Source organism: Pan troglodytes, chromosome 2, assembly GCF_028858775.2.
Source record: "Pan troglodytes isolate AG18354 chromosome 2, NHGRI_mPanTro3-v2.0_pri, whole genome shotgun sequence".
Classification (NCBI taxonomy): domain Eukaryota; kingdom Metazoa; phylum Chordata; class Mammalia; order Primates; family Hominidae; genus Pan; species Pan troglodytes.
The window spans coordinates 174,227,184-174,254,818 of NC_086015.1; the positions used below are offsets into that span (position 1 = coordinate 174,227,184).

At 39.0% G+C, this 27,635-nt stretch overlaps 1 protein-coding gene, 1 long non-coding RNA gene and 1 other non-coding gene across 15 annotated transcripts in view; 1 reads left to right on the top strand and 2 right to left on the bottom strand.

Moving 5' to 3' along the window:
• Positions 1-27,635, top strand: part of LOC129143652 (uncharacterized) — a 663,501-nt gene that overhangs the window by 626,940 nt on the left and 8,926 nt on the right. The window lies entirely within an intron of this gene.
• The window catches only part of TNIK (TRAF2 and NCK interacting kinase), a 398,989-nt gene that overhangs the window by 19,358 nt on the left and 351,996 nt on the right, over positions 1-27,635 (bottom strand). For 6 of the 11 annotated variants that reach the window (XM_016940186.4, XM_063806396.1, XM_516876.8 and 3 more), the window contains 6 exons: positions 21,513-21,697; positions 13,849-13,978; positions 7,000-7,164; positions 4,780-4,891; positions 3,816-3,986; positions 1,912-2,055 (listed from right to left, as the gene is read on the bottom strand). In XM_016940186.4, coding sequence (XP_016795675.1) covers positions 1,912-2,055; positions 3,816-3,986; positions 4,780-4,891; positions 7,000-7,164; positions 13,849-13,978; positions 21,513-21,697 — 907 coding nt within the window. Of the gene's footprint in view, positions 1-1,911; positions 2,056-3,815; positions 3,987-4,779; positions 4,892-6,999; positions 7,165-13,848; positions 13,979-21,512; positions 21,698-27,267; positions 27,292-27,635 lie in introns of all 11 variants that reach the window. The other 5 variants (XM_016940185.4, XM_001164755.7, XM_016940182.4 and 2 more) reach the window with 1 other exon arrangement.
• On the bottom strand, positions 26,750-26,844 carry MIR569 (microRNA mir-569). Its single transcript, NR_035914.1, has one exon. It is a non-coding gene; the product is annotated as a microRNA mir-569 (primary transcript).

Sequence of the window (27,635 nt, forward strand, 5' to 3'; positions counted from 1 at the left end):
ACTCTTCCTAACTAATGATAAATTTAGCTCTATGGGTTTTATTTTTTGGATACTTATTTTTCTTTATCTTAGGCTTTAAAAATGTTTTATTTATTTATTTTTTTTGAGACAAGAGTTTCACTTTTGTCGCCAAGGCCGGAGTCCAGTGGCATGATCTCGGCTCACTGCAACCTCCGCTTCCTGGGTTCAAGCGATTCTCCTGCCTCAGCCTCCCAAGTAGCTAGGATTACAGGTGCCACCCCCAGCACGCTCAGCTAATTTTTATATTTTTAGTAGAGATGGGGTTTCACCATGTTGGCCAGGCTGGTCTGGAATTCCTGACCTCAAATGATCCGCCCGCCTCGGCCTCTCCCAAAAAAAGTTTTATATTTTATAGATGAATATATACCAGCAGAAGAGAACTTAGTAAAGCATTACACATGCATTTGACAGGAGAGCACATTCATCACCTAAACTAAGGGAATCATTGTGTGGTCAGTATTCAATTTTGTAACCAAAGGCCTAGAATCCACATTGATCACAGTAGCTAGGATGGACACGAGAGCCAGTGTTTCCTCCTTTCTATGTCAATATGAATCCAAGGTTAGTTCAAGAATCTTTTGCTCCTATTTTCATTTTCTCCTTTCCCTATCTGTGCCTCATGAGAACAGGAAACGCTTACACTGTTAAGAATGAAGATGTGCCACTAACAACATAATGAAGTCTGAATGTGAATTTTCTGGTTGCATTCCCACTTTTGGTAGCTGACTGGCAGATATGCAGTTTTCATTTTGATTTGGTAGTATAGCAATCAGGAAAGCAATTAACCAGAACAAAAGACTACATGGGATTAAACTCAAATGGCAATACAAAAGGAATTTACCTGGTTAACCTTATTTGGGGAGAATAAAAAGAGATGAAACTGAGCATTCAGTGGAAAGGTAAAAGAAAGAGGAAGTTTAGTGACAAGCAAAAGCATTTTGTCAAAATGGAAGTACAGCTGAACTTTGAGGAAAGTTCAAACCAGCATCCCTGTGTTGTCTCTTCGTGAAACAATGGCTGAGCATAAATCCATGTTCTCAAACTTGGCTGTACAATGGAAACACATCAGAAACTATGAACGCTCCTGATGCCTAAACCCCACCCCCAGAGATTCTGACTCTGGTCTGGGGGTGCAGCCTAGATTTTCACATCTCCCTAGGTGATTATAAAGTGCAATAGCAAGTTGGTTCCATACTAGATGGAATGAGAGGGGAAGTGACGGGTGTTACTCGTTAAACTCCTTCAAATACCAAAAAGAAAAAAAACTTTCAACAAAACTACCCTCTTTTAGGTTGCATTTTTAACTTGTTACAAGGCCTTCACTTTTGTCTCCATCTTTTTTTTTTTTCCTATTTAAGGCTCTTTTTGGGAATCAGAAAGCCACAGAGCATAGCAGTAATGATTCCCACACTCAAATCTTTTTGTAGACTTGATCACCCAGTATGCCAGCTGCACCTGCCAAAACATCAGTGGGCTATAAGCAAGAGAATTTTTGAGGGAAGAGACCAAGAAATTTCTGCTTACTAAATGTCCCTCTAGGAAGCCTGCATTTTGATATTCTGTCTGTATGTGGTAATAACTGGAGTGCAGAAACCTTAAAAACATCTGAAGATCCTTGCTGAGTCCTGACAGAGGTAAAGAGCTATAAATATATAGCCTTTGTGGTGTGTCTCTGCCTAATTCAGATTTAATGCAGAGGTGAGAGACTTCTTTTTGGAGGTCAGAATTCCCAGTGTTACAAAATGTGGGCAATCTCACTCTGGCTATACTGCTATACTTTATTGTGTTGTTTGTTAGCTGGGAAGGGCAGAACTAACTGTTTGTGTAGAAATGAGGTGGATCCCTTTCCCGCTGTATGGACCTGGGGGACTCATCATCTTAGTAACATACCTGAAATTGTCACAAGGACATTCAGTCCCTCTAGCACATCCATCTGCTGAAATCGCCTCCGGTTGATCAGATTATAGACTTTGCCTTGCCCACTTCGGTCCAAAAGCATCAGGCCATTTTCAGTCCCCACCAGAAGGTTTACACCTGTAAATTTAAGAAGCACCCTAAGACTGACTTTTCACGAACTTTAATCTTCTGCATCGAGAGTCCCTATAAAATATAAGAAACTGTGACTTGTAAATATACACTAATGGGCAAGTAGGTAAATATAAACTAATGAATGTAGAAGCTCTGACATAATAATTAAATCATTGTACTTCTGGTAATGAAATTACAGTTTTCTTTTATAAAGTTAGCAGCATTCATACATCTAGTTATTTACTACCTAATGCAGAGAGTCCTTGTCAATAGGAGCCTTAGGCACAGATGTGAAGCTAGCATAATTTGCCTTTATTCCCTTCCTGGAAAAACCACTTCTTTCTTGGCTCTCCCTATAAATCACTTCTCTTCTTCCCCAAGGTTCACCCCCACCCCTATGCAGTGGTCTCTAGCCTACCCACCTTCAATATACAGTGGAATTTCCATTTCCATACTCCAATGGAAGAAAGGCCCTTCCTCCTTCTTGAATCAAAATGTAACTATCTTATGCCCCATACCCTCAAGTTTTTGCTCTTTTTTAGGGAAATGATAAACCCATTCAAGAGAAATGTTAATAGCTGGAGAGTCACAGACATACTCACTTTAAGGGACTTCTCAGGTCTCTAAATCTAGTGCAGCCCAACACCCATGCAGTAATCCCTATTACAGAAGCACAGGCACATAAGTGGCTTTGTCTGGGTAGTTGTAATCCTAAAAATTTATTGCTAGGGAAATGTATCATCCACCCCTCAACACACACACACATTGAGAGGCTCATTGTGCAGTGTACTTTATTCATGAACATGTAACTCTCTAACTTCTCTTATGTCTTGTACTTCTATCTTCTGATCAACACAAATGTCTGCTTTTTTGTCCATATATTAATCCTTTCAGTATTAAATGTGGCTATCTTGTTCTCTTCTGTCTCTTCTCCAGAGGACAGAGCCTCTATCATGAAATAGTTCCTAGGCTTCACACTCTTCCCCGCTAACATCTCAAATGCTTTCAGCCTTTTAAAATTATGGTTCCCCAATCCAAGCCTAGTATTTTCAGTGGGTACATAGGGGACATGTCCTTCCTTAATCTGTATGAGATGTTTATAGTAACACAGACCAAGACTTTGATAGAATCTCATCATGCCTCTCCTGAGTTTGAGGTCAGCTAAAACCTGCAGATCTTTTTCATGAGAAATGCAGATTGATGTTTTAAACTAAAAAGGAAAGTTCATTAAATTATTTGTTGTTCTTTTCAAGTTTTATCTTGTTGTTGCTAGGGTTATGACCTTTAGTAATTCACAAAAATACTCTGGGCTGATTTTTCAGCTTGAAATAAAGGTTTATGCCATTATTTATGCTCATATTCCCCTTGCAGGATGTGGTATGGATCATGGAGAATGAAGGTGGGGTATATCACAAAGTGCCAGACACAAATCGCCTCTGATTGATCAGATTATAGGCTTTGCCTTGCCCACTCAATGTATTCAGTGGTAGCTAGTTCTCTTGTTGGCTTTAGCCTATCACTATTGTGTGACAAGGTTGCTCTGAATCTAATCTCGTCATCCTGGCTAGTAGCGTATCAGCTATTTCTACATATAAAACTCCTTTTGGTCTCTCCTGAGGTCAAGATAGTCCCAGGTTAGGTCTCTAATACCCAGGATTCAACCAGTGTTCTTTTGATGACAAGATCCACAGGCTTTTAATGTTTGAGGGTCAGTTCGTTAATGAGTGGTTATTTAAAAAAAAAAAAAAAAAAAAGCACCAACATACCCCACAGAGCTGCACAAAGTATTTCTGAGTTGAATCGTTTCTTGTATTTTCTGATTTCTGGTGTGTCGCTATGAGGCCGAATGTTGGTTGGGTTTACATTTACCACCGAAATCTTTCTTGCTTCATTGAGTTTGGCCTGTTCTTGCCTAAGAAGTTCGCTAGTAAACAGAGCTTTGAGAAAAAGAATCAGAGAAGTCAGTGACATCTTAAAAGATAACTTATGGAGATGGGGCTTCAAAACACTATGATTTCTCCTTGTTTGGTTTGAATTATAGTAAAGGCAAGGAAACTCTGAAACTCTCCTTATTTTACACTTTTTTTTTTTGTTTTAGTAGAATAAAGTCTAAGTCATTCATCAAAGGAATCTTTTATTCATTAGAAAAACACGCTTATAGACACTACTTGCAGAGTCTAGAAAGTCCCAAATTAAATACACCATCCCCACTCTTGTATATAGGCAAAAAAGATCTACTTTTTAAAATTGCAGTTTATCAGTTGAAAAACTGTCCTAAGCTGACTTTGATGATTAATTACTTGAAGAAGATTAGAAAGCAAGACTCCTTTAAATCAGCCTGATCTTTGTGGTGGGAAGCACACACCTAGAACTCAACACAATGTACCATGCACTTATTAAGTGCCTAATGTGTGTAAAACATTGTACCCAGAAATTGTTTTGGGGAAACATTTAGTTATGTTCAGAGATCACTGAGGAACAGCTTTTCCTAGGGTCCCTATGTACCCCTGGGTCTACCAGAAACGAAATAGAAGAGATGGAAAAAAAAATGGAAAGTAATACATTTGTTTTAGGAGTCCTACAGAAATAATAATTTTAAAAAGTCTTCCTTTTAAGATAGGACCTAAGCAGTAATCAGCTTAACTACTGAACTGAGGATTAATTTCCTTATCAGGTCATACCAAAAGGAAGACGAAGCTGTTTTTTAAACACTGGACCCTTCTTGCTTACCTGTGGCTGATGATTCCTCATCCTCTTCATCTTCATCAGTGGGAGACGTCTGGTATACTCTGGGGTCCACAAAGGGGGTGAAGGAGGCTTTGGTGCTGCTCCCCATGCCATACTAATCAATAAGCAAGAAGATTAAGAAGAGCAGATAAATACTGCAGGAATAACAATGCTAACAATACTGTGCTTGGGCTGTAAAATGATCACAGATTCTTCAAGGTATTCAGGTGTTCACATTCTAGTGCTCTAGTCAGTGCGTGCCTGTCTCCAGCTTCTTCTGGTATTGATTACTCACTAGTCATTGTGCATTCGTAGGACTTAGTTAATTATCAGACTGCAAGAATTGTAGTGAGAAAATTACATTTTGGACCACATGTGGCACCTTAAAATCTGTAAGATCACTGTGGTGACAGAGCTTACCTCTCCCTTTCAGTAAAAGCAATCTCCTATATTGACTACTTGATCAATATGAAAAGCTGACACAATTGGCAATAAACTAAGTAAGGAAGCCTACACAGCAGTACTTTATCCTGAACAGAGTCAAACCAAGGGGCTTTCTCTTGGGGAGGAGAGCTTTGAGCCCTTCTACTCTGGCCTGGCGATGCAAGTGAATTGGTGTTGGCTCCAAAAGCTTTAAAATCCTCAATTCAGGGATGATTTTATGCTGGAATTGAAGATATCTCCTTCCCACGATAGTTTCCTTAAAAGAATAATTACATTTACATCCTTATTTAGGGACTTTATGAGGATATTAGGTTTGTGAGCAATGTACCTTGAAGGCTTACTTTAAAAAATGGATCTTGGGCTTGAATGGCACCATGAAAACATGATGTCAGGAGATGAGGGAACAGTAAACTCAATACTGGGTTTCATGTCACAATATTCTAAATTTGAGTTTTGCTGAATAAGCTGCAATGTCAGTCATGTCCATTTCTTCTATTCTTGTCCTTTAACATCATAAACACATCTGTATTCAACATAATAAGCACATCTTTTTTGGATAAATATCTTTAACTAAAGGTTATTTCACTTTAGTTTTACTGTTAGGTTTTTATTTAAAAATAAAACCACCATCCAAGACCTCTAAACATATAAGGAGAAAACCACAAAGATCTAATCTGATTTAATTCAAGATTTTCTTTCCATCCTATGAAATCAAAACCATTTCATCTTCCTCAAGGTTGAATTCCCCCTACCAAATAGAACACTTTCACGTACATGTTCTCTTTTGATCTTTGGAAGATGTCTGTGAAAGAGGTAGGGCAGGCACTAACATTTCCACATAGAGCTGGGGCAGCAGCAGAATTTGAACCAGGGTTCAATCTTATGGTGTCCTCCTTGGTACCAAGAGAGGTGTTCAGGCAGAAAATGCCCACACAGCATGAAATTACAATAGGATGCTGTGCTTTGCAGTATATCACTGTGTTCTTTTCCTTGGGGTATGCAAAGCTCATCTACTCTATAACTTTAGAATTCAAAGGGTGCATCATAAAAACTTAGTGTGTGGACAATGTCAAAAATAATAGTACATGTGCTTTATAAACACATTTAGGGCCTTACGTGTGATTGACAAGACTGTTAATGAAACAAGACCACACACTGTGAACTCATCCAACTGGTGTCAGTCATCAGCGTCTATGGGCACTACCTACAGATTGTGTTTATTCAGACTTTTCGCTGGGGCTGTTTCTATACAGGAAAGGTAATGCTTGGTTTCTTTCTTCTCACACAATTTTGAATTTATGAAAGATGAACACTCTAAGAACTTATCTATTTATTAAATTTTATTTTTCATAAACAAATCATTTAAACTTCATTTTACTTAAGTCATACTTAGTTTGACTAAATTAACGCGAATATAAACCTCAACTGTTGGCCTTGAAATCTGTGTAGCCTGAAGTTTCCATCAGAACTGGAGGTCCCAGTTCAGGTCTTAGATCTGTCACAAACCAGCTGTGTGTCTTGGACAAGTCATTCAACCTCTGTGAACCTCAGTACACTCATCTGTAGAAACAGGTATTGGTTCAGATGATATCTGAGAACTTTTCACTGCTCTGCTTCCATGATTTCTCTATTTGAGTATCTGCATAAGTAGCTCTAGGGTAGAAACCAACCAAACAAGTTTCAAGGAGCTTGGCGAAGCCTCATTCTTGAAGAGATCATGGTTTAAGAACCCCAGGAAGGACAACAGAACTGTCATGTCAGCTGTTGCCCAGCACCTACTTCAGTCCCAGAGTCCATCTCCTGGGAATGGGTTGAGACGCGCCCCAGTCCCTCAGTCGGGGTTCCAGCTGGAGAATGGCTCTGCTGCACCAGGTCAGGGAGGTTGATGTGGCCAGCAAAGCCATTGCTGTCACTGTGGCCAGATCGCTTCTTCTCTCCAGACGTCTGAGGGAGCACAGCACGTGGGAGGAGTTAGAGAGGGGGGAAAAGGCCACAGAGTGACATCAGCCCTCACACAGCATAGGCATACGGGGCTCCAAATCAACCCACTAGGGCGTGAGAAGGTGATATTCACATTTCTATTTTACTTAGGAAAACAAAAAAGAAATTAAGCTTTGCCAATATTTAGTTTATGGATTGAGCCTGAAGCCTTACGTTCCTGCATGAGGTACAGACAGTGGTCACATATGGCATGGGGGTCCCATGTACAGAGGGAGACGCTACAAAAAGGGAGGGACTGAGCAGGGCCCACACTTGTAAACTCTTTTTTTTTTTTTTTTTTTTAATTATACTTTAAGTTTTAGGGTACATGTGCACATTGTGCAGGTTAGTTACATATGTATACATGTGCCATGCTGGTGCGCTGCACCCACTAACTCATCATCTAGCATTAGGTATATCTCCCAATGCTATCCCTCCCCCCTCCCCACCACAGTCCCCAGAGTGTGATATTCCCCTTCCTGTGTCCATGTGATCTCATTGTTCAATTCCCACCTATGAGTGAGAATATGCGGTGTTTGGTTTTTTGTTCTTGCGATAGTTTACTGAGAATGATGGTTTCCAATTTCATCCATGTCCCTACAAAGGACATGAACTCATCATTTTTGTAGTACTTGTGCTGTATGCACCTGCCACTTATATATATTTACAGATCATATTACCAGGTTACAATGAAACAAACCCACACAACAGATAAATGTCCTAAAATGTTGCTGAAAAGAAGCAGTGTGTGTGGAGTACTCCAAGAAAGGGCAGAGACCATACTTAACTCACAGGGCTCTTTGTCATTCACAAGGTCAAAACAATGATTAATCGGATCTGACAGGAGTTCCAAATATATTGACATGATCTAGAATACTATTTGAAAATATGGATTTACAACTATCATAAATGTTTATGTCTCAATAAATAACTATGGTGCTTTGTGATGTAGGCAGTAACAAAGTCATAACTAGCAAAGCATTTGAAACATCACCTCTAATATCCCTTTTTAATGTCCTTTAAAGGTTTTTCTTTTTTTTTTTTTTTTTTTGAGATGGACTCTTCACTCTGTTGCCCAGGCTGGAGTGCAGTGGCGCGATCTTGGCTCACTGCAACCTCTGCATCCCAGGTTCAAGCAATTCTCCTGCCTCAGTCTCCTGAGTAGCTGGGATTACAGGCATGTGCTACCACACCCGGCTAATTTTTGTATTTTTAGTAGAGATGGGGTTTCACCATGTTGGTCAGGCTGGTGTCGAATTCCTGACCTTGTGATCCACCCGCCTTGGCCTCCCAAAGTGCTGGGATGACACGTGTGAACCACCATGCCCGGCCAAAGGTATTTTATAATGTATATAATGTCAGTGCAGTAGAAAAAAATGTATGACTTGTGAATAAATACACTGTATTAGGTGACATGCTATTCAGTTTTTACTGATAGGATTACATGATGTAACAAGTTTGGAAGCCATTGCTCTGGAGAGCAGTCTCTGCCAAAAAAACCCCAGGGAGGAAAGGCAAGATTAAAAGACAACTCTGGTTTCTAAAAGCCAGTGCCCACATTGTAGGCCTGACTAGTGTTGCACTTTTTAACTTTTATGCAACTGGCTCATTGAGGATTCTTAGAGCAGATCTGATTAAGTGATGATTTCCCTCTCTGCCTTTTCTTTCATTCATTCATCAACACAGTATTTTTTAGTTCCTACTAAGTGTAAAGCATTCTACTGGCATGTGCAAGGTTTCATGCTGTTTCTTTGACCATCTCACCAGCCTAGCTTTTTACTTCTGGAGCTTGTCATGGATTTGCAATTACAGCTCTCTGCACCTGCCTCTGGCTGGAAGTGAAAGGAGGCACTTCTTTTCTTTTTTCTTGTTTAGATGAAACAGACTCCCAGGCTCCTGTAATGGTGCATGTAATTGATGTTTCCAGGAAGCTTGAGAGATAACTGGAAAGCCTAGTGTCCTTTGTGTTTCTTGGCAACCTGCTCCTGGACTACGAGCTGTCCTGGAGAGGAACATTTTCTGGATTCATTTTGTCACAGTGGCCATCAGTAGCGTGTATTAGTGCCTATTCTCAGAGTTGAGCATTTCCTTTTCTAAATGACATTTAGGAAATTCAGTCCTAATACATCTTATTGTGTGCTACTTTATGTGTACTGGGCAGTTTCTCCTTTCTTTTAACTTCTGTTCAAATACTGAAAAGCTTTTAAACATTTTCCCCTCTTTAGCATAAATCACATGTCATCTCTTTGGAATTTTTTGGCCTCTCTTGTATCAGCAGCACTCTTTCTCAAGCCAAAAACTGATGCAGACACACTGGTTATCAAAGAGAGACTCAGAGGGGCTAACAAGGGGAAGTGGCTCAGATAGTGAGAAGCTTAAAGGAATCCAGTAGTATGCTCTGAATCTGCCCACTTCTGAGTCATCACCCTTTTGTTCACTCCACCAGCACCTTCTTATTAAACACTTTCTGTGTGCCAAGTACTGTACTGGAAACACAAAGACAGATGTACAACAGCCTTAAGAACCTCATTAACAGAACCTCAATAATATCTCGTCTTTATCTCTCACCATTCCCGTGGGGATTGGCACAAAGATGTTCTGTGTACCACCACATGCCAAGTACTGTGCTAAACACTTTATATATGACATTCCATCAATTATCTTGCCCTGAGTGACACAGGTTCTAAGTGGTTTGAACCCAGCTGTCCTGTGGCAGAGCCCAGGTGCTCTGGGCTGCACTGTTGTATTAGGGGGCCTACTCCTGGTCACAGCTGATTGAATCAGAGGTGGATGCCTGAGCCAAGAGGGACCAGATTCCCACTGGAATTTAATATTAAGCCCAAGAGACATGGATCAGTTTCTGCTGGCAGTTGAACTGGGATGTGGTGAGTATCTTGCAATGGAGGAAGTGGAGAGGTGAAAGCAGGAGCATGCAGAGGGAGAGAAAGCTCCTCTACAAAGAGAGAGAAGAGCAAAGGAGAAATGTGGAAGAAAGCAGAGATTAGGGTAAGGAGAGACAGGCAGCAAGAGAGCCAGAGACCTGCACATGAGAAGCTGCCTGAGCTCCTGTCTGTTCCAGTCCTTCAAAGAGGCTCAGCTCACTTTTACCTTTGGGTTCCTTCCATGAAATACCCTAAATCTTCCTTTACTCCTCTATTTCTGATACCTACCCTCTCCCCACTTAAAAAATGTTCTTTTTTTTCTTTCTTTTCTTTCTTTCTTTTTTTTTTTTTTTTGTTTACTCTGTATTAAGTGGGTTGTTTTACTCATTACTTGTAACCCAAAGAGCCTTCATGATGACAAGTTAGTGTTCTGGTTCAGTGAGGAGGATCAACGCTGAAAAGATACCAGCTGATACCAGGAAGGTGCTGTGTACAAAGGTCCATGGAGTCCCAGTAGAGGCTTGTAGGAGATAAGGAAGATTGAGAACAGGGACCTGCTTTTGGTGAAGTGTGGGTAGCAGTGGAGAATACAAAATACCTCTTCCAGCAGATGAGCTTCCATGGACAAATGGCAGCTCACAGCTGGTGTGGTGTATTCTAGAACCGAGTAAAAAGTGGTCCTGTGGGGCTATAGGACAGGGATAGGTAGAACCACAGGGATAAGGGTATGCACTACAAGGGGAAATTTGTGCATCTGACAGGATCATGAGTGTTAGAGTGGTATGTTCTTATAGAACCATCTAGTCCACTCCACAAGATGACAAGTTGGGTGAGTTCTCCTAAAGTTCATCTTGGAGAACTGTACTAATAGCACCCTATAAGCTAAATCTTATTATAATGAGTTTTTATTTTATGTTCTTATTTTGTCAGGGATAAACTTTAACCTGCATTTATCTTGTTTAAACATGTACTTTTAGTAATTTTCAGCTCAAGGTTTGATGATGGTTAATTTTATGTGTCGACTAGACCATGGGGTGCCTCGGTTAAACATTTTTTCTGGTGTGTCTGTAAGTGTTTCTGGATGCAATTAGCATTTAATGGGTAGACTCAGTAAAGTAGATTGCCCTTTCCAAGTGGGATGGGCATCATCTAATCTGCTGGGGACCTGAACAAAACAAAAGGCAGAGGAAGAAGGAATTTTCTCCCTCTTTTACTTCTCCACTGGTTGAAGTGGGACATTTCATCTCATCTTCACCCAGCTTCCAACTAGGATTTATACCAACAGCTTCCCTGGGTCTCCAGCTTGCATATGGCAGATCATGGGACTTCTCAGCCTCCATATCATATGAGCTACATCCTCATAATGAAGCAGTCTCTCGGCCGGGCCTGGTAGCTCACGCCTGTAATCCTAGCGTTTTGGGAGGTCAAGGCGGGCAGATTGCCTGAGCTCAGGAGTTTGAGACCAGCCTGGGCAACACAGTGAAACCCCATCTCTACTAAAATACAAAAATTTAGCTGGGCGTGCACCCGTAGTCTCAGCTACTTGGGAGGCTGAGGCAGGGGAATCGCCTGAACCCAGGAGGTGGAGGTTGCAGTGAGCCGAGACTGCACCACTGCACTCCAGCCTGGGTGACACAGCGAGACTCCATCTCCAAAAATAATAATAATAATAATAATAATAATAATAATAATAAAGCAGTCTCTCTCTCTCTACATATGTAAATATTCTCTTTCTCTGGAGAACCCCAACTAATACAGTTTGTTATTTAAAAAACCCACATTTGAGGAAGGCAGAATTGGAAATTGAGAGGACAAAAATATTTTGGGTTCCTTAATAGATCAAATTCCTATAAGACACTGGCAAATGCTATTTTCTTTCTTTCTTTTTTTTTTTTAAGACAGAGTCTCGTTCTGTCGCCTAGGCTGGAGTGCAGTGGCACGATCTCCACTCACTGCAACCTCTGCCTCCCGGTTTCACGCCATTCTCCTGCCTCAGCCTCCTGAGTAGCTGGGACTACAGGCGCCCGCCACGACGCCTGGCTAATTTTTTGTATTTTTAGTAGAGACGGGATTTCACTGTGTTAGCCAGGATGGTCTCGATCTCCTGATCTCGTGATCCTCCCGCCTCGGCCTCCCAAAGTGCTGGGATTACAGGCATGAGCCACCGCACCCGGCTGCAAATGCTGTTTTCAAAGTGACAGGTTGTGGTCATAGAATACTGGAGTGCTATAATTAACATGGAGCCATTTGTATGTGGCTGGCAATGAACTGAAAATGTGGCTCCAAATGTCTACTTGGAGGTATTGACTCTGTCATAAAGACTCAAGCAAATTTTAAGCCACATTAGAAATCGGAGTCCTTTTATCTGGAGTCAAACAGCAACTCATTCCAGAACATTCTCCCTCATGTTTTCCTAAGTGGTAAGTTATAGGGATAGAAGCCTTCTACACTTCCATTGAAATTATCCATTAACCACATGAAGAGATTTATATGCCAGCACTACACAATGTCAATTTCAGCAGCCAAGTCCATTTTTCATTTCAGGCATATGTGAAAGGACTCTTTAAAGGCTACTTGAAAGATTCAACAAGGACATAAAATGAAATTCTAGCAAGTTGCTTTGTGAACTAGTCTTCCAGTTATAGCCCCACTGCTAATTATTATTTCAAAGGCCTTATTCATCTCAAAACTACAGTTCCTTTCTTTCTTACGAAAGTGAGATGCCCTTTGCCTTTTTGGAGAGCAAAGTCTGCTATTAGAGTTTCCCAACTCTGTCCTGGCTGAAGAGGAAAAACAGATGACATATGTTTATGTTTCAGAGGGACGACTGGATGGTGATAACAAGTAAAAGGAGAATTCATTTCTGAGGAGAGAGTGAAATAAAATAGTTAACATTTATTGAATGCTTAATTTACTAACTCAATATTCTCAACCATCTTATAAGTTGTATGCTATTATTTATAAAATTTTATAGATGGATGCAGGGAGAGGTCAGGTAACATTTGCCCAATGTTCTCAGCCATTTCTTTCCTTCCAAGTAAATATCTGCACTCAAACTTGCATGGTGATGATGAAGTGAAAAAGAGGAAAAGACGGATTTCAATTTGTCAGGGTCTTTCTGGTTAGCATGGACACAGTGGGGAGTTACTGCATGTCAGAAGGACAGATGAAAGGGAACATGTGCCACCCCCAAATGAAATGATGTTCCTAGAGTTTAAAAAAAAATTCAACCAAAGTTCCAAGGTACATTTTTAAAGTAGATCTGCCTATTTCTTTGTTCTTTCAATAAAATAACTTAATGGTTGTTTTAGTGTTAATTTAACAAGATAAGATGATATCATCATTTCTTGGAACTATTGAGCATTTTTTATACGAAATCCACAAAGATAAAACCATGGGGAGAAGAGACATAACAAGGCCAGTGATGCTATTCAGAGAGACCATTCATTTCTGTTTTCCTGTTGTAGGAAACATCTGAGTTTGCAATTTTATATCCTCAGGCCCAAATTCTATATTCTGATTTGCATAGCTCCTGCTGAAGAATTTGGACTAATATAATTAAGTCACACTGCCAGAGCTTAGAAGAATACAGGAAAGAAGGCAGCAGACAATTAAAATCACTCAACTATTTAGAAGCACAGGTCCTCCCTCCCCCAAGAATTCCCCATACTTAAAATACATGCCATAGGCATTCTCTGTGAAAGCTTTAATGTAAAAACCACTTAAGAAATGGCATTTCCTCTACACAGTTTTTATACCAACTTACCTCTCTAATCATCAAGGTTCCTTCTCTTGAAATACTGCCGCTGAAACTGTCCGCGTGAGAGGTCTCCAGCCCGTGCGTCCCCACCATTCCCACATTGTACTGCTCGTTGCTGCCTGGAGCTCCTGTTGGTCTGAGATGAGAAGGAACAACATTCATGGCAATGTGTCTTTAGGAAATATCTGTTTCCTGTCCATATTCATTATTTTTGTTATGGTAAAATATACATATTAATAACATAAAATTTACCATTGTACCAATTTTAAGTGTACATGTCAGTGGTCTTAAGTACATCTCATATTAATTTTTTTTTTTTTTTTTTGAGAAGGAGTCTCGCTTTGTCGCCCAGGCTGGAGTGCAGTGGCGCGATCTCGACTCACTGCAAGCTCTGCCTCCCGGGTTCACGCCATTCTCCTGCCTCAGCCTCTCGAGTAGCTGGGACTGCAGGTGCCTGCCACCACGCCCAGCTAATTTTTTTTGTATTTTTAGTAGAGATGGGGTTTCAACGTGTTAGCCAGGATGGTCTCGATCCCCTGACCTCGTGATCTGCCCGTCTTGGCCTCCCAAAGTGCTGGGATTATAGGCGTGAGCCACCGCGCCCTGCCAATCTCATATTAATTTTAATATGTGTTGATGTCTGGACTGGCCCTACTTTTGCAGCATCCCCTCTTGACCTATTCTCTGCCCAGTAGCCAGACTGAGCAAGCGTTTGGCTTTACCTGGAAAAAACACTGAAGTTGGCACCAGGAGTCACCAGGCTCTGCATGATCTCCCCTGACCCCTGCCCTCCTTCTTTGGGCAGCAGACAACCTGACCTGCTTTTACACATGCTGTTCCCTCTGCCTGGAAACTTCTTTCCACTCTGGCCTTGGTTGGTTCCCTCTCATTCATCCTACATGATGCTTTCTGTGAGAAGTCTGCTCTTATCACCTATGTCTTGTCCCAACAGCCCCTCTTCTTTTCTCTTCACCCTTTTTCCTTAATAGTTCTCATCACAATTTGCAATTATCTTATCTTTTGAATTCTCCCTTTCTCCTTCCCTCTCATTGCTTGTGATGGCAGAGTCCTTGTCTCTTTGTTCATTATTATTACCCAGTACCCAGCCTAGAGTTGTCACATACTAGGAATGCAAAAAATGATTATTAGATCCATGGGCTTTATGCTTCTATAAAGAAGAAATATCTACTAAGAACATTCTGGCTTATTGGGGCATCCATAAACTAGGAGGTTTAACTTAAACAACACTCAGCCTCTGTAATCATCCTGCATGGTGGTATATTTATTTTCAGTTCTTTTCTTGCTATCATGTTTACAGTATAATGAGAGAAGGTAACAGGATCTCAGCATACTCCTTGAGAACGCAGACTGATGTTTCCTGTGTCCTGTAGCACAGAGCACAATGCCAGGGCTCAAAAAGTGATGACTGACTGCTCATAGTGAGCTTCACTCTATCAGGAGTGCCTCATTTGCATGACACAGAATTTCTCTGGTTTAGGAGCTCAGGGGAATTGAGAACCACACACCACAGGTTGAGGTTGGTACAACATGGCTTCTGGAAGAAGGATTTTGGTTGTTAATGCGATACTTGTTGTTCTCCTATTTTAGCATCTGCCTCTCTTTTAAAGTGGGTTTTCTAAAAATAGGAAAGTTATCAAGGCTTATTTCTCTCTAGGCATATTAATTGCAACTTTAATCATTTTTTTCTTTTATTTTCATTGTTTCTTATATATTTAAAAATATCTCTGGCCTCTTGGATCTTATGAAAGTCCAAAGAATTACTGGAAACTTCCATCTAAGAAACAAGAAATACACCAGATTTATGATGTCTCTGGGGCAGAGAAAGACATACTTCAAGGATTTTTATCCAAAACAGACAGGTGAAAAGATGACAGGGGGAGTCCAGACGAGAAAATGTATAGTAAGAAGCTTCCATTGCAATTACTAAACTGGAGCAGTGGATTGAATGAATCTAAATATGGGCTAGAACTGATGTGTTTGGGAAGAAATTCCAAAGAGGCATTTTCATTTTCAACATTTCATTCCTAGAAAGGAGCTTTTAATAGTGTTCAGAGACATGGGAAAAAAAATGGAATTCCTGGCATTTTGATAGATTGGTAAATCAGTTTTCAAAATATCATTTCTTCACTCATTTGTTTATCTTGTGTGTATCTTCCATTTTCTTTTTCTTGCTCTTCTTTCTTCCTTTGTGCCTTAAGTACTTGTTTGGGACAAAATGATATAAAGCCAATAAATCAATGAAGTACTTATCAAGAGTCTTCCATGAGGGCAGCCACTTTTCTTATTCATCAGACAGTGATTCTTTGCTATTGTCAGGGGCTCAGTTGGCCTGGTGGCATCTACCAGGCTGATGCTTGTACAATCAAGTTCTCCTGTCCTAGTCAGACCTGCTTCCTCTGTTACCTGAATAACAGTTTTCTTGGTGGCCACCCCATCTTCAGTCCTTTCCCCCTCATATCCACTCCTCACAGCTGTGAAAGTGAGCCCTCCAAAACACATATCTGACCAAGTCCGAATCACTCTTCTACTTTCAATCTTCAGTAGCTCCCCATCAACCACAGGATAAACTTGAAGCTCCTTACTGTGGCTTACAAGCTCTCCATTATCTAGTTCTTGCCTGTCTCACTAACCTAATTTTTTTTAACAAAATCCTGCCCCAACTTCTAACTCTACCAGCATTTAACTTATAAAAGTTTCCTATGCACATTATGCTAGAAAATCCCTGGTGACTTTAGCCTGCCCTCTTTACCTGGAAGATTCTTTTCTATTCTCTGCCTCCCTCTGGCTAACTCATTCTTTAAGCTATACTTCAGGTACCTCCAAACCCATCCCAGCCTCACTGGAATGGTTTAGGTGGCTCTTCACTCTGCCTCCACATTGCCCTTTGTGCATCTCTACCACTGCATTCAATACACAGTCCTGCAATGATCAGATCTCATTAATGTTGGTATTTTCAGTGCCAAGCATGGTGCCTGGAATGCAGGTAGCACATAATACATGTTTATTAAATCGCTGAAGATCTTGGGTCAAGGGCTTTGTTTAATGTCTAACAGAGATTTCATTCAGATTTATTGTAAAAATATAGCTCTTCTGTGAATTGATAAGTAATTGACTATCAGGATATTATTTGCATATTTAAAATATCTTGAGCAATCAATGTTAAGTTTTACAATTTTATGAAGTTGGGTTCACTAGGATGTGCCAAAATAATTTTCTTATAATTGGGTGGTTATCATAGAATAACAAAAAATCTATTCAGATATATCATAGAACTTTACAGGAAAAAGAGTTAAACTTAATGTACACAAATTTTAAAAAATCATTGAGGAGATCAGAAGCTCCCAGGAAAGAATGTTAAAAACTGTGATAAGAGAATCTCACCATATTACAAATGTATGAACAACTTAAGTGAGGAGAAATGCGGCAAAAAGGCATTGATCTAAGTAACCTTGGAAATGAGTGGAGTCTGTAATACTAAAGGCAAGAGGAACTGTGCATAAACAGTGTACATTCTAGTTGACAAAGCTGTTTCCCATGAGGTTACAGGTTAACAAATTTGATACTACTATACAAAAATACTGGATATGCACAATTAAGTAAATGGGTGGTTGATATGGTGTGGCTGTGTCCCTACCCAAATCTCATCTTGAATTGTAACTTCCATAATCCCACGACATGGGAGTGACCTGGTGGGAGGTAATTGAATCATGGAGGTGGGTTTTTCCTGTGCTGTTCTTGTGATAGTGAATAAATCTCAGGATATCTGCTGGTTTTATAAAGGGCAGTTCCCCTGCACATGCTCTCTTGCCTGCCGTCATGTAAGATGTTCCTTTGCTCCTCATTCACCTTCCACTATGATTGTGAGGCCCCCCTAGCCATGTGGAACTGTGAGTCCATTAAACCTCTTTTTCTTTATAACTTTATACACTCTCAGGTATTTCTTCATAGCAGTATGAAAATGGACTAATACAGTAGTTGATGGCAGAAGCCAGGTTTCTGACTGTTGGAATGGGAATTTACAAACAAGCAAGGGGAGGTGGAGGCATGTCAGTCAAAGAGGCACAGGAGCTAACTGAAAGAGCTCCCAAGGTCAAAACTGGAAAATTTGAGCAACAAAATAAAGATTATATCCATGAATCTATACTGATATAAATGATGGAATAAATTAATAAATAAATAGAGGAGACAAATCTGTGCAGAAGAATTCTAAATAAATTATGTAGCTATTCTACCCTACAGGAGGGAATGCATGATTCCCCACTCCTCAAGTGTGGGCTGTGCATAGTGGCTTCCTTCCAAAGGGTACAGCATAGAAAAAAGGAGAAATAAAAGAGTCATTTTACAGTGGAGAAATCTTCCCTTCTGGAGCATTTGCTGCTATTTGAGGGAAGACACTAATACCTAAGGTTGCCTCTTTGGCTTGCTTGATGTGATGCAAATCAAATTAAATGCCTTTCCTTCCATTATTTTTATTCTATGAAGCTTTTATTTTTTTCCTGATTATAAAGTAGTACATGTGCATCATATAATTGGGGATATACATAAAATAAAAGTCTCCCATAATTATATTACCCAGAGGTAATCACTTTTATAATTTTGGTGTATTTCCCTCCACTCGTTATTTTTCTATGCATGAGGAATTGGGAAATACTGCAATTGGTTAGTTGGGGAATACAAACTTCGTTAAGTGCACTCTCATAAGTTATATCTTATAAAATAAATGCAAAACCAGCACAGTGCATAGAAAAAAGCTATGGTTTTAAACATCAGAAACCACAGCTGTTTGTCAAAATGGCTGGTGCTCCATTTCTGAGAAGCTTCTCTGTGTTTACTTCATGGTGGGAACTGAGCTACAATATATTATTTTTGTTTTCTGCTTTAAAAATATATGGCACAAAATATAGAGGTTTACCTTAACAAAAGAAAATAAAGGTAATAAGAATGTATATAAAAGGCACTCTGGCCCCCAAATACTCAATTCCTAAATATTGTTTTATAATGAACTTTTAATAGTATGAATTTCTCAGGCATGCAACCATCACATTGTAGAACAGACTATATATATTTTATATGCAATATAAAAATACATATATTTACAAATTGAAGTAAACATACACACATACATTTGTACCCTTCATACCCTTATTTTCTCACATATATAATCACATATTTTAAATGTTCTTAAACAATCCTTTCCATCTATCTAAAATTTACCAATCCCTTAAGAACCATGTCAAGTCTTGCCTCCACCATCAGCATTCCATGATAGCCTCAGTTCATTATTTCTTATGCAGATTATAGTAATAGAGCCTCTGAATTGCTTTACCAGTCTCCAGTCTGTTCCCTTTTCAAATCGTCTTGCTGAAATAATCTCCCTCAGATATAACACTGAACTCAAGATACGTTCAATGGTTTCCAATGGCTACATATAAAGAGCACACTTCTTGGTCTGATTTCACTAGTCCAGACTCCCCTCCACCCCATACACCATACATTCCCACCAAAGTCAACTTTCTGTGTCTTTACTTCAACTCTTCCCCCTGCTTGGGATTCTAATATTACCTCAGGATTTTCTTTTTTTTTTTTAAATCTTGCTGACAGTTAGTTACTTGTATAGAATTGGCTATAAACTCTTCTTCAAAGTCAGAACTTGCAATTTCAAATTCAGTGCAATTAAATGTAAATTAGAGTCACTGAAGACCCACTGTATTCCAGACACCATGGAACATGTTAAGAGCAAGAGAGATGAGTAAGGCATAACCCTTACCCTGAAAGATATCATAGTCCAGAAAAGGAGACAAAGACCTAATAAACAATCCTGATTCAAGGCACTACATGAAGATGCAGGAATACACACAACATACAGCAGTAGCACAGAAGAGGGGGCAGGCTCTACCTATGCAGGCGGGGCTGTGAGTAGGTGATTTCTAAAGGAACAGGAAATGCCAGACAGAAGTGAAGCGTGGTCTATTCAGGAAATTTTAGAAAGGTGGGTGTTTCTACAGTGGGGAGTAAGTCCTAGATTTGCCTTTAAGGGTAGGAGGGTGAACACCATTAATAGCCTTGCAAAATATGATAGGGGACCTAAAACCCAAATGCTAATGAACATCTTTGTTTATATTAGCCTGCAGTTTTCCATGTGTAATTTTGTCATTCTCCAACTAGCATATAAACTTTTGGAAGACAAAATCCAAGTACGAACTTATCAGATCTCTTAAAGCCTTCAGCAGGGCTATCACATAGTGAGAGTTTTAGCAACCTTTTAATTTCATAATCTTCTCTCATCCTGATGCTTGCATGCTCAGTGCTTAAAAGGAGTTCAAAACATCTGTCAGAAGAATTAAGCAATTCTGAGTCAAGACAAAAACTAAAAGGGCCAGCATGTTTTGCAGAAATGTTCTGGATTAGTGATTTTTGCCTCTAGAACAATTTTATTTACTTTTAAAAAGGCAATTTAATGCAATTTGTTTCAAAATGTCATATTTTAGCATATTTAGAGCTGTCAGCAACTGGGTCATCAACAGCAACATAACCAGTATGGATTTTTCAGCTACGTTAATTAGATTTGCCTCTTAGAATTGCTTGTATGTAATGATGTTAATCAGTGGATGACATTCCCTTTAGACTGGCCAGCCCTGCCTCTCCAGTCCCTGCTGAATTGGACAATAATTTGTGGCCTGAAATGGCTTCTTTTTTATATAGAGTGAGTGTGAACTGATAATCAATGCTAGTAGCTGAGCCAAAGAAATAGAGGTGATTGAAGTGTGAAGATGGAAAAATTAGCATCTCATTCTATCAAAGTTGTAGCAGACCAGGGCACAAACACCTTGTGCTTACTAGGTGGAGGAACTGGGGAAGCAACAGGGGATAAGGGCAGGTTCTTTCACGGGATCCACTCCAAAAAGAAAAAAAAAATGAGCTTCCTCCTCACCTTGGAAAAAAAAAAAAGAAAGAAAAAGGCTACAATTACTAAAGAAAATATAGGTACCTATAAATATACATGTAAATACATAAAAAGAGAACTGCAAAGAGACTGACAGAAAGTATGTGGCAAAGACACAGACTACAGAAAAATGGATCCAGAAAAAGAAGCCATGAAGGGAATAAAGTAGAAAATCATAACGGGGTATATTTTGGAACTTTCTCTGCATGATTATCTGAGTCCTGATTCTTTTGCTGGGATGGTAACGCATGCTGGCCATGCTGGCTTGTGCATTTCTCCTTGCTTGTTGGTGGCAGTGGTGGTAATGAAATACATGTTTTATGTTGTTAATTTTAATCCCTAAATGTCATTGCCCATGATTTGTGTTTCAGTTTTAGAGGGGAAGGCACGTATGAATGGTCTGGTTGTCGATATTGTTTGCCCTTAAGATGAAAAGAACAAGAAAGAGTCGCCAAAAGGACAGTCAATCCATTGGCAATGGATAGGTAAAGTGTACGCAGTCCAAAAATGCTACATATTCTAAGTGATTGTGTCCATAGATAGAGATAATTATAGAACTATGCTCCAACAAAAACCCAAGTCCCGAAAGTTAATTTATCTTGCCACAGACCCATATACAATCTTACATTTAACTCATATTTTTTTGTCCTTTTATTTTGGAAACCTAGTCCCCTCCTGGTCTACATTTTAAAAGTAGTTCTCTTACATCAGTCTGGGTATGTCGCTGACAGCCACTGTCCCATCATGGGTCTCGCTCTCTCCATCTTCCTCTTCTTCCTCGCTACTTTCTGACTCCTCACTGGAGGAGGAGTAATCAGTCACCTTCTTCATTGGGCGGTTTGTTTCTTCAATCCGGAGTTCTCTTAGTTCTTTGGCTAATGCCGTCAGATCCTATGAAAGAAAAATTTGTTCAGCATATGAATGGTAGATACGACCAAAGCTACATCTCTCAGCAAGTCAGTGCTCCAGCTTAAGCAACAAGAAAAAAAAAAGCTCTATATAGAACTGTGACAAACATAGTTACTGCATGGAACTAAGAAAATGATGTTTGTAGCGTGTAGAAGCTAGAAAAGAAAGATGAAATCAATTTAAACTTTGTTCAAAACCAATAGCTAGACTGAGACTGTTCAGTTCTGAATATATATGTGTACATATGTGTATGTACATTGTGTGTATACACATATATACAAACATTGGGTTCTCATTTTATTTTGGAAAGGTGAAGCTGGTCACCCCCAGAGTTAATGGGAAAATAGATGGGATTAGAAATTGTACCCCAGTATTCTGGGACTCCTGCCCAAGCCACAGTGATGGCTTTTCCCCTCTTATGATTGCTACTGTACCAAAATTTAGCATCAGTCAGTCATAGAACAGAGCAATTCCCAAGGTTCCAGCTACTACAATGACTCATTTGGTGTGTCATCATTCCCTGGAGAATAGAGGTACCACATCAAATCATGGCCCATCCTAAAGTCTAGCGCCACTGAAATTTACAGCCACAGAACTGAATTAATCAAGAGGAACAACAACAACAAAAAGAGTTCTCTTCCAAAATGATAGGTGTTTCATTTTCTTTTGTTTTAAATTCCAGTCATCTGGCAGAAATCCTGGTGAAGAACACTAAAATGAATGTGCAAATACCAAAAGGAAGAGATAATTTTGAGTTTTCCATGAGTATGATGAAACCTTTAGCCTTATGGATGTGATGATGTGGTATTTAATCACCAGGCATACTGCAGGCAGTGTGCTGAATATCCGACTACCTTTTATTTTACATGCTTTCAGAGCAATGCAGAGGGAAGCAGTTCTGCAAAAGCATGGCCGCTCTAATTTGCATGGGTTAAACTGCCCATGGCACACAGCATGCAAATGAGGAAAAAGCAATTTGACATCAGTCTTACCATTTCTCCCTATATTAGTGACCCATGTGGGAATCAGAGCATTCAGTGAGAGACGGGATTAGGGAGAAAGAAACTCATTGAAAAATACTAAATCCCACAGTTTTCTATGGCCATATTCTCTCTTTATTTCAATCCAAAAATGTATGCATCCAATTCACCTGATGTAGGATTAGAGCAACCTGGGTGATGACATTGGATAATCTATCCTAATCGGTTAAAAGAAAAGCTGTGATAAATGTGTATAGTTAAATTATAATTTTATTTTGAGAATACAACAAAACATTGTTTCTCTACTGCCACCTGTATGTCAGGCATTACTGTTTTGGTTCACACTAGGAAAGGAAACACTTTAGGTGTTTTACGTGGTCTAGAAATTTAGGCAATTCATAGTGTTAACTGAAGGGTCATTTCTTTCTAATTTCATAGAAATCAAAGGGAAAGCAAAATGACTTTTAAATTTGTCTTGATGACACCTGGTTTGAAACCCTTAAAATATGGAAGCTGCTAAAAATTCAACCTTTGCATTACAGACAAAAACACACTTGGCTAGGGCTTTTGCACACATGCACATTTGCACATGCCTCAATCTCGGTGAATGTATTTGCTCCATCTGTGAAAGTGAAAATAGAATTGTATTTAGAAGGCCAACTCTGTTTAAATGTAATGTATATTATAAAAAGAAGAGGAAAACCATAACATAGGTATAATGTTATGCAAATTTCTGGTTTCTTTGGCAATTAGCCAAAATAGGAAAAGCTAATATCTGAATTTCAACTTTTACTTCTTATTTCCTCCTGGCAATTGTCAATGCTTATCTTTATCAAATGAAGAAGAAAGTGAAGGGTATGCTATTCTTGAGTACTATGGGAAAATAAAGTCTAGATATTTGTTAAGGCTATGAAAGAAAAGGATATTATCATCCTCCAAACCAGTGAAATAATGAAAAATTAGATAAATTTATTTTGTATTCTGACATCTATATATTAGGACTGTGTTAAGTCTCATCAAAGAATATAGCTAGCATTTAAAATGTTACTTGTTATTAAGAATTACATTTTATATAATTTAAAGAGAGAATATGGTTTAAAAGAGTTTATCTCTATTGTTAATAATTCTGAGTAAAATATAATACTCTTGGCTATGGTTTATTTTAATTAATGATACATTTTCCCCAGAGGTTTATTTTCCTTTTCTCTGACATTTCAAAACGAGACAAAAGAAATTCTAAAAAATCAAAATTATTTTAGAAATATTTAGTCCACAGGCTACTGATTTAAAAAAACTTTCACTTGTTAAAATGACCTACATTTTTCTAAACATTGTATTTAGAAACCCTTTAAAGTTCTGAACTGCTTAATAATTTTGCTTTTAATTAGAATTTTTTGCTTCTGTGTTACTAAAAAGCTCTCTGCCCTGAAACATTAGAAATAATTGAAAATTTCCTTTAAGTTTAATTGTTAACAGTTTGGAGGCGAGACATATACGAGAATCCCTATGGAAAGGTAAAAATAATGAATAATTCCAAAGTAATACCTGTAGTCAAAGAAAATTAATCTTCCATTGCTAAGAACCTATGTGTTTAGCTGAAGTTTTGTTTCTTATCCATCCAGTATTGAAAAATTTATAATAGCAAAGTTATAGGAAATAAACACAATCTAATATTAACACCATTGGGTTCAATTCTATTTTCATATATTTTATTCTCTGACAATACAAATTTTCTCCATATAATGAGCCTTCTTGGTAATTTATTACTTGGCTGTCTCAAGCCTGGAGCTAAAAAGTATTTAAAAAACAAAATAAGTGCTATTTAGCATGAAAATATTTGAGAATATATAGCTAAAAAAGAAATATGGCAAGATGGTAAGATTTTTTGACTACAGAGTAAATGTGAAGATAGCTACGAGGCTTCTTTAACAGTTTTTAGAATCAACCAGATATAATTTTTCATTCAACAAAGGTTAACTATTATGCACATCTTGACTAAAAAGGCGCTCTTTTAGGTCCCTTTTTAGAAACAATATAGTTTATTCAAATATTAGTTCAATTTTTGAACTATTGTTTAAAAATTTTTAGCTTTTTTTTTTCTCTTTGTATTAAACTATTTTCTTTTTAGGAACTCTAAAGATATGACATTGGGCAAGCCACTTAGTTTCAATATCCTTATCTGAGGGAAAAGGGGGTTGAACCCCTAGTTATTGTTCACCTTCCATCCAATCTAAATTGATGTGCTTTGAAATTTTTGATGCCCACATACTAATAAAAAAACAGCGGTAAAAACAGTGTTTTCTTATGTGTATAATCTTTGTGTCACATATTTAATTGTGCCAACAGAGAAAACCCATTTATTTTCAAAGACTATATTAAATAGACTATGCTGCAAAATCTCATATTCCATTAGAAAGCAATGTCAAATTAATGTACACTCCCCCAAATTAATTTTTATAAAAAGTTAAATCATTAGCAACAACAAGCAACAATATTTCAAAAGTGATTTTCAGGTTTTTCATTTCAATCCCAGTTATCTAAATTGCAAAAACAGTCGTTGAGAGGGAAGCCCTACCAAAACCTATGAATGGAGAAGGGAGAAAGGTGTAGTTCAAAGTTTCTCAGTTATGGCACTGTTGACATTTTGGGCCAGATAATTCTTTATTGTAGGGAGTTCTCTGTGCACCATGGGATGTTTGGCAGCAGCACCCCTCTGCTCTATCCACAAGATGCCAGTACCACTGCCTCCTACTCTGAAGTTGTGACAACCAAAACTGTCTCCAGATTTTGCCAAATGTCTCCTAAAGGAAGAGGAGTGGAGGAATCAGCCCTGGTTGAGAGCCACTGGGTGAGGTAGAACCACTTTATTTTAGTGGTTTGGATCAGTGATACTCAAGAGATCAGGATAGTCACCTGGAGGGCTTTTCCAACCATACATGGCTCCAGAGATTTTAGTATGCAGCTCACACCCCCTCAATTATTTGTAATTACGTATACCTCCATTGCCCCCTCTCATCTCTGTCCAGTGTGGTGCAGTACACCAAAAAAAAGTAGAGCAATTTTTTAAAAAGTAGAGCAATTTTTCAAAGCCTAAAATATTCTGGGTTAATCAGATGAAATCTGTGAGAGCCTTTTCCTTAATGACGGCCCCTCCAAGCCAATTTCTGAACTCATGTAATTCCTCTTGAGTTGTGCACATGCACAGCCATTTTATTGGCAACTGTAGCACCAGAACTTCACTGTCTTTCTTTACCTGTTCTGGGAGAAAACTGACAAAAGTTGTGATAATCCCTGCCCTTCTCACTATTATGAGAGAGAGGGGCAAGCAAGGCCATGGCACAGAGCAATTAAAAACACACTCTCCTCTTCCCTTTCTATAAATGCCATCCACACACTGCAAACATGCGGAGTCTCATTCTTTTATAAGCAACAATCCTTCAACTATGATCATAACTGTCTCGTCACTCTGGGTGGTGAGGTGGCCATAAGTCTGAAAAAGTGAGGCTCTTCGGTGAAGACCAGATGCATGGAAACATGCTTCTCCTACCTGCCAAAATAGCTCCATGCCTCTGGCCCAAACCTTAATCAAACCCTTGGCTTTCTGCAGCATGTTACACATAAAATGCTTTCACACACATTACCTTAAATGATCCTAAACAATCTTGTAAGTGGGATGGGGAGGTGTTTTTATTCTCATTTTACGGATGAGGAAGCTCTGGCCCAGTGAGGTTATGAGACTAGTCTCAGCCGGTTATTTATTGGGGGAGCCAAGATTTGAATGCAGCTTGCTGACCTCAAAGCCAGTGCTTTTTCCATTAAATTTCACAAAAGTAGTGCTCAGCAGAGCTACAGCTTTAAAGCCATGATGGTAGTCTTTAGATTCCATGCATTTAGGACTCTTTGCAAGGCCTGGATCTTAAAAAAACAAATTCTACTCTGCTGTATTCATGCAGGTCTGACAAATAGCAGTAAGGCAGTCATCCTTCTTAGCAAGCTACCTACAACTGACAAAGCCATATATTTTTCTAATGGAAAACGTCTCCACAGACAAGGAAATAAAGTCACTTAACTTTCCAGGATTCATTAACTAAAGCTGATGTTGCTTCTGATGCTGTCGTTAATGTCCCACAAAATTAATCTAACAATACCTACTAACTCCTTGTTCACAAATCACACACTCTAAATTTGGAGTGTCCTAGAATGATGTCTCTTTTCTTGTTAGTAAAACTGCTGAGAGCCATTCCCTAGCAAGGCTGGCAAGTACAGGTTTGCTATTGGAAGATACTGGAAGGAGAAACTGCCATGAATAAAGCATGAATACTTGTCATTAGCCAGACTGGAACATTGGAAAAGTGACATTTTAGCTTAGAAGGAAGGTCTCTGAAGCTATATGGGTAGGTTTGAGGTTCTTAAAGTTGGCTTCCATTTGAAGGGGCACTCCTCCCAGCAGATTGCTACAAATCTCCTCCCAGCTGCTTGCTCCCATTGGCCACCTTTCTGAATGTCAACATTAGGAAGTAAGTTTAATATTTACATTTTGTGAAAGCATGACCAAGAAAAGGTAATACTAACCTCATCTATAGCTTTTTTATAGCTCTGAAATGAGAGGAACCCAATCCAGAAGAATCCACAGAAGGAGGAAAAGCCAGCAGAAAGGCAGCAGATTAGACACAAAATTGGAATTGTTAGTACGCAACTGATAAATACAAAAGGGCGAAGAGAATGTCAATCCAGAATGATGCAAATCCCTTCATTATTACTCTCGATATACGTCGTTACTTTAAGATGTTAAAAAAGAGTAAACCAAAAAGCTTCACGTTCATTTCACAGAAAAGATTCTCAAGAGATTTAAATAGAAAAAATGGATAGTAATTCATCCCAAATTAATTTTCAACTTTCAAATTTTAGCCTCCATACTCCTCTTTAAGGCTACCTGGGGG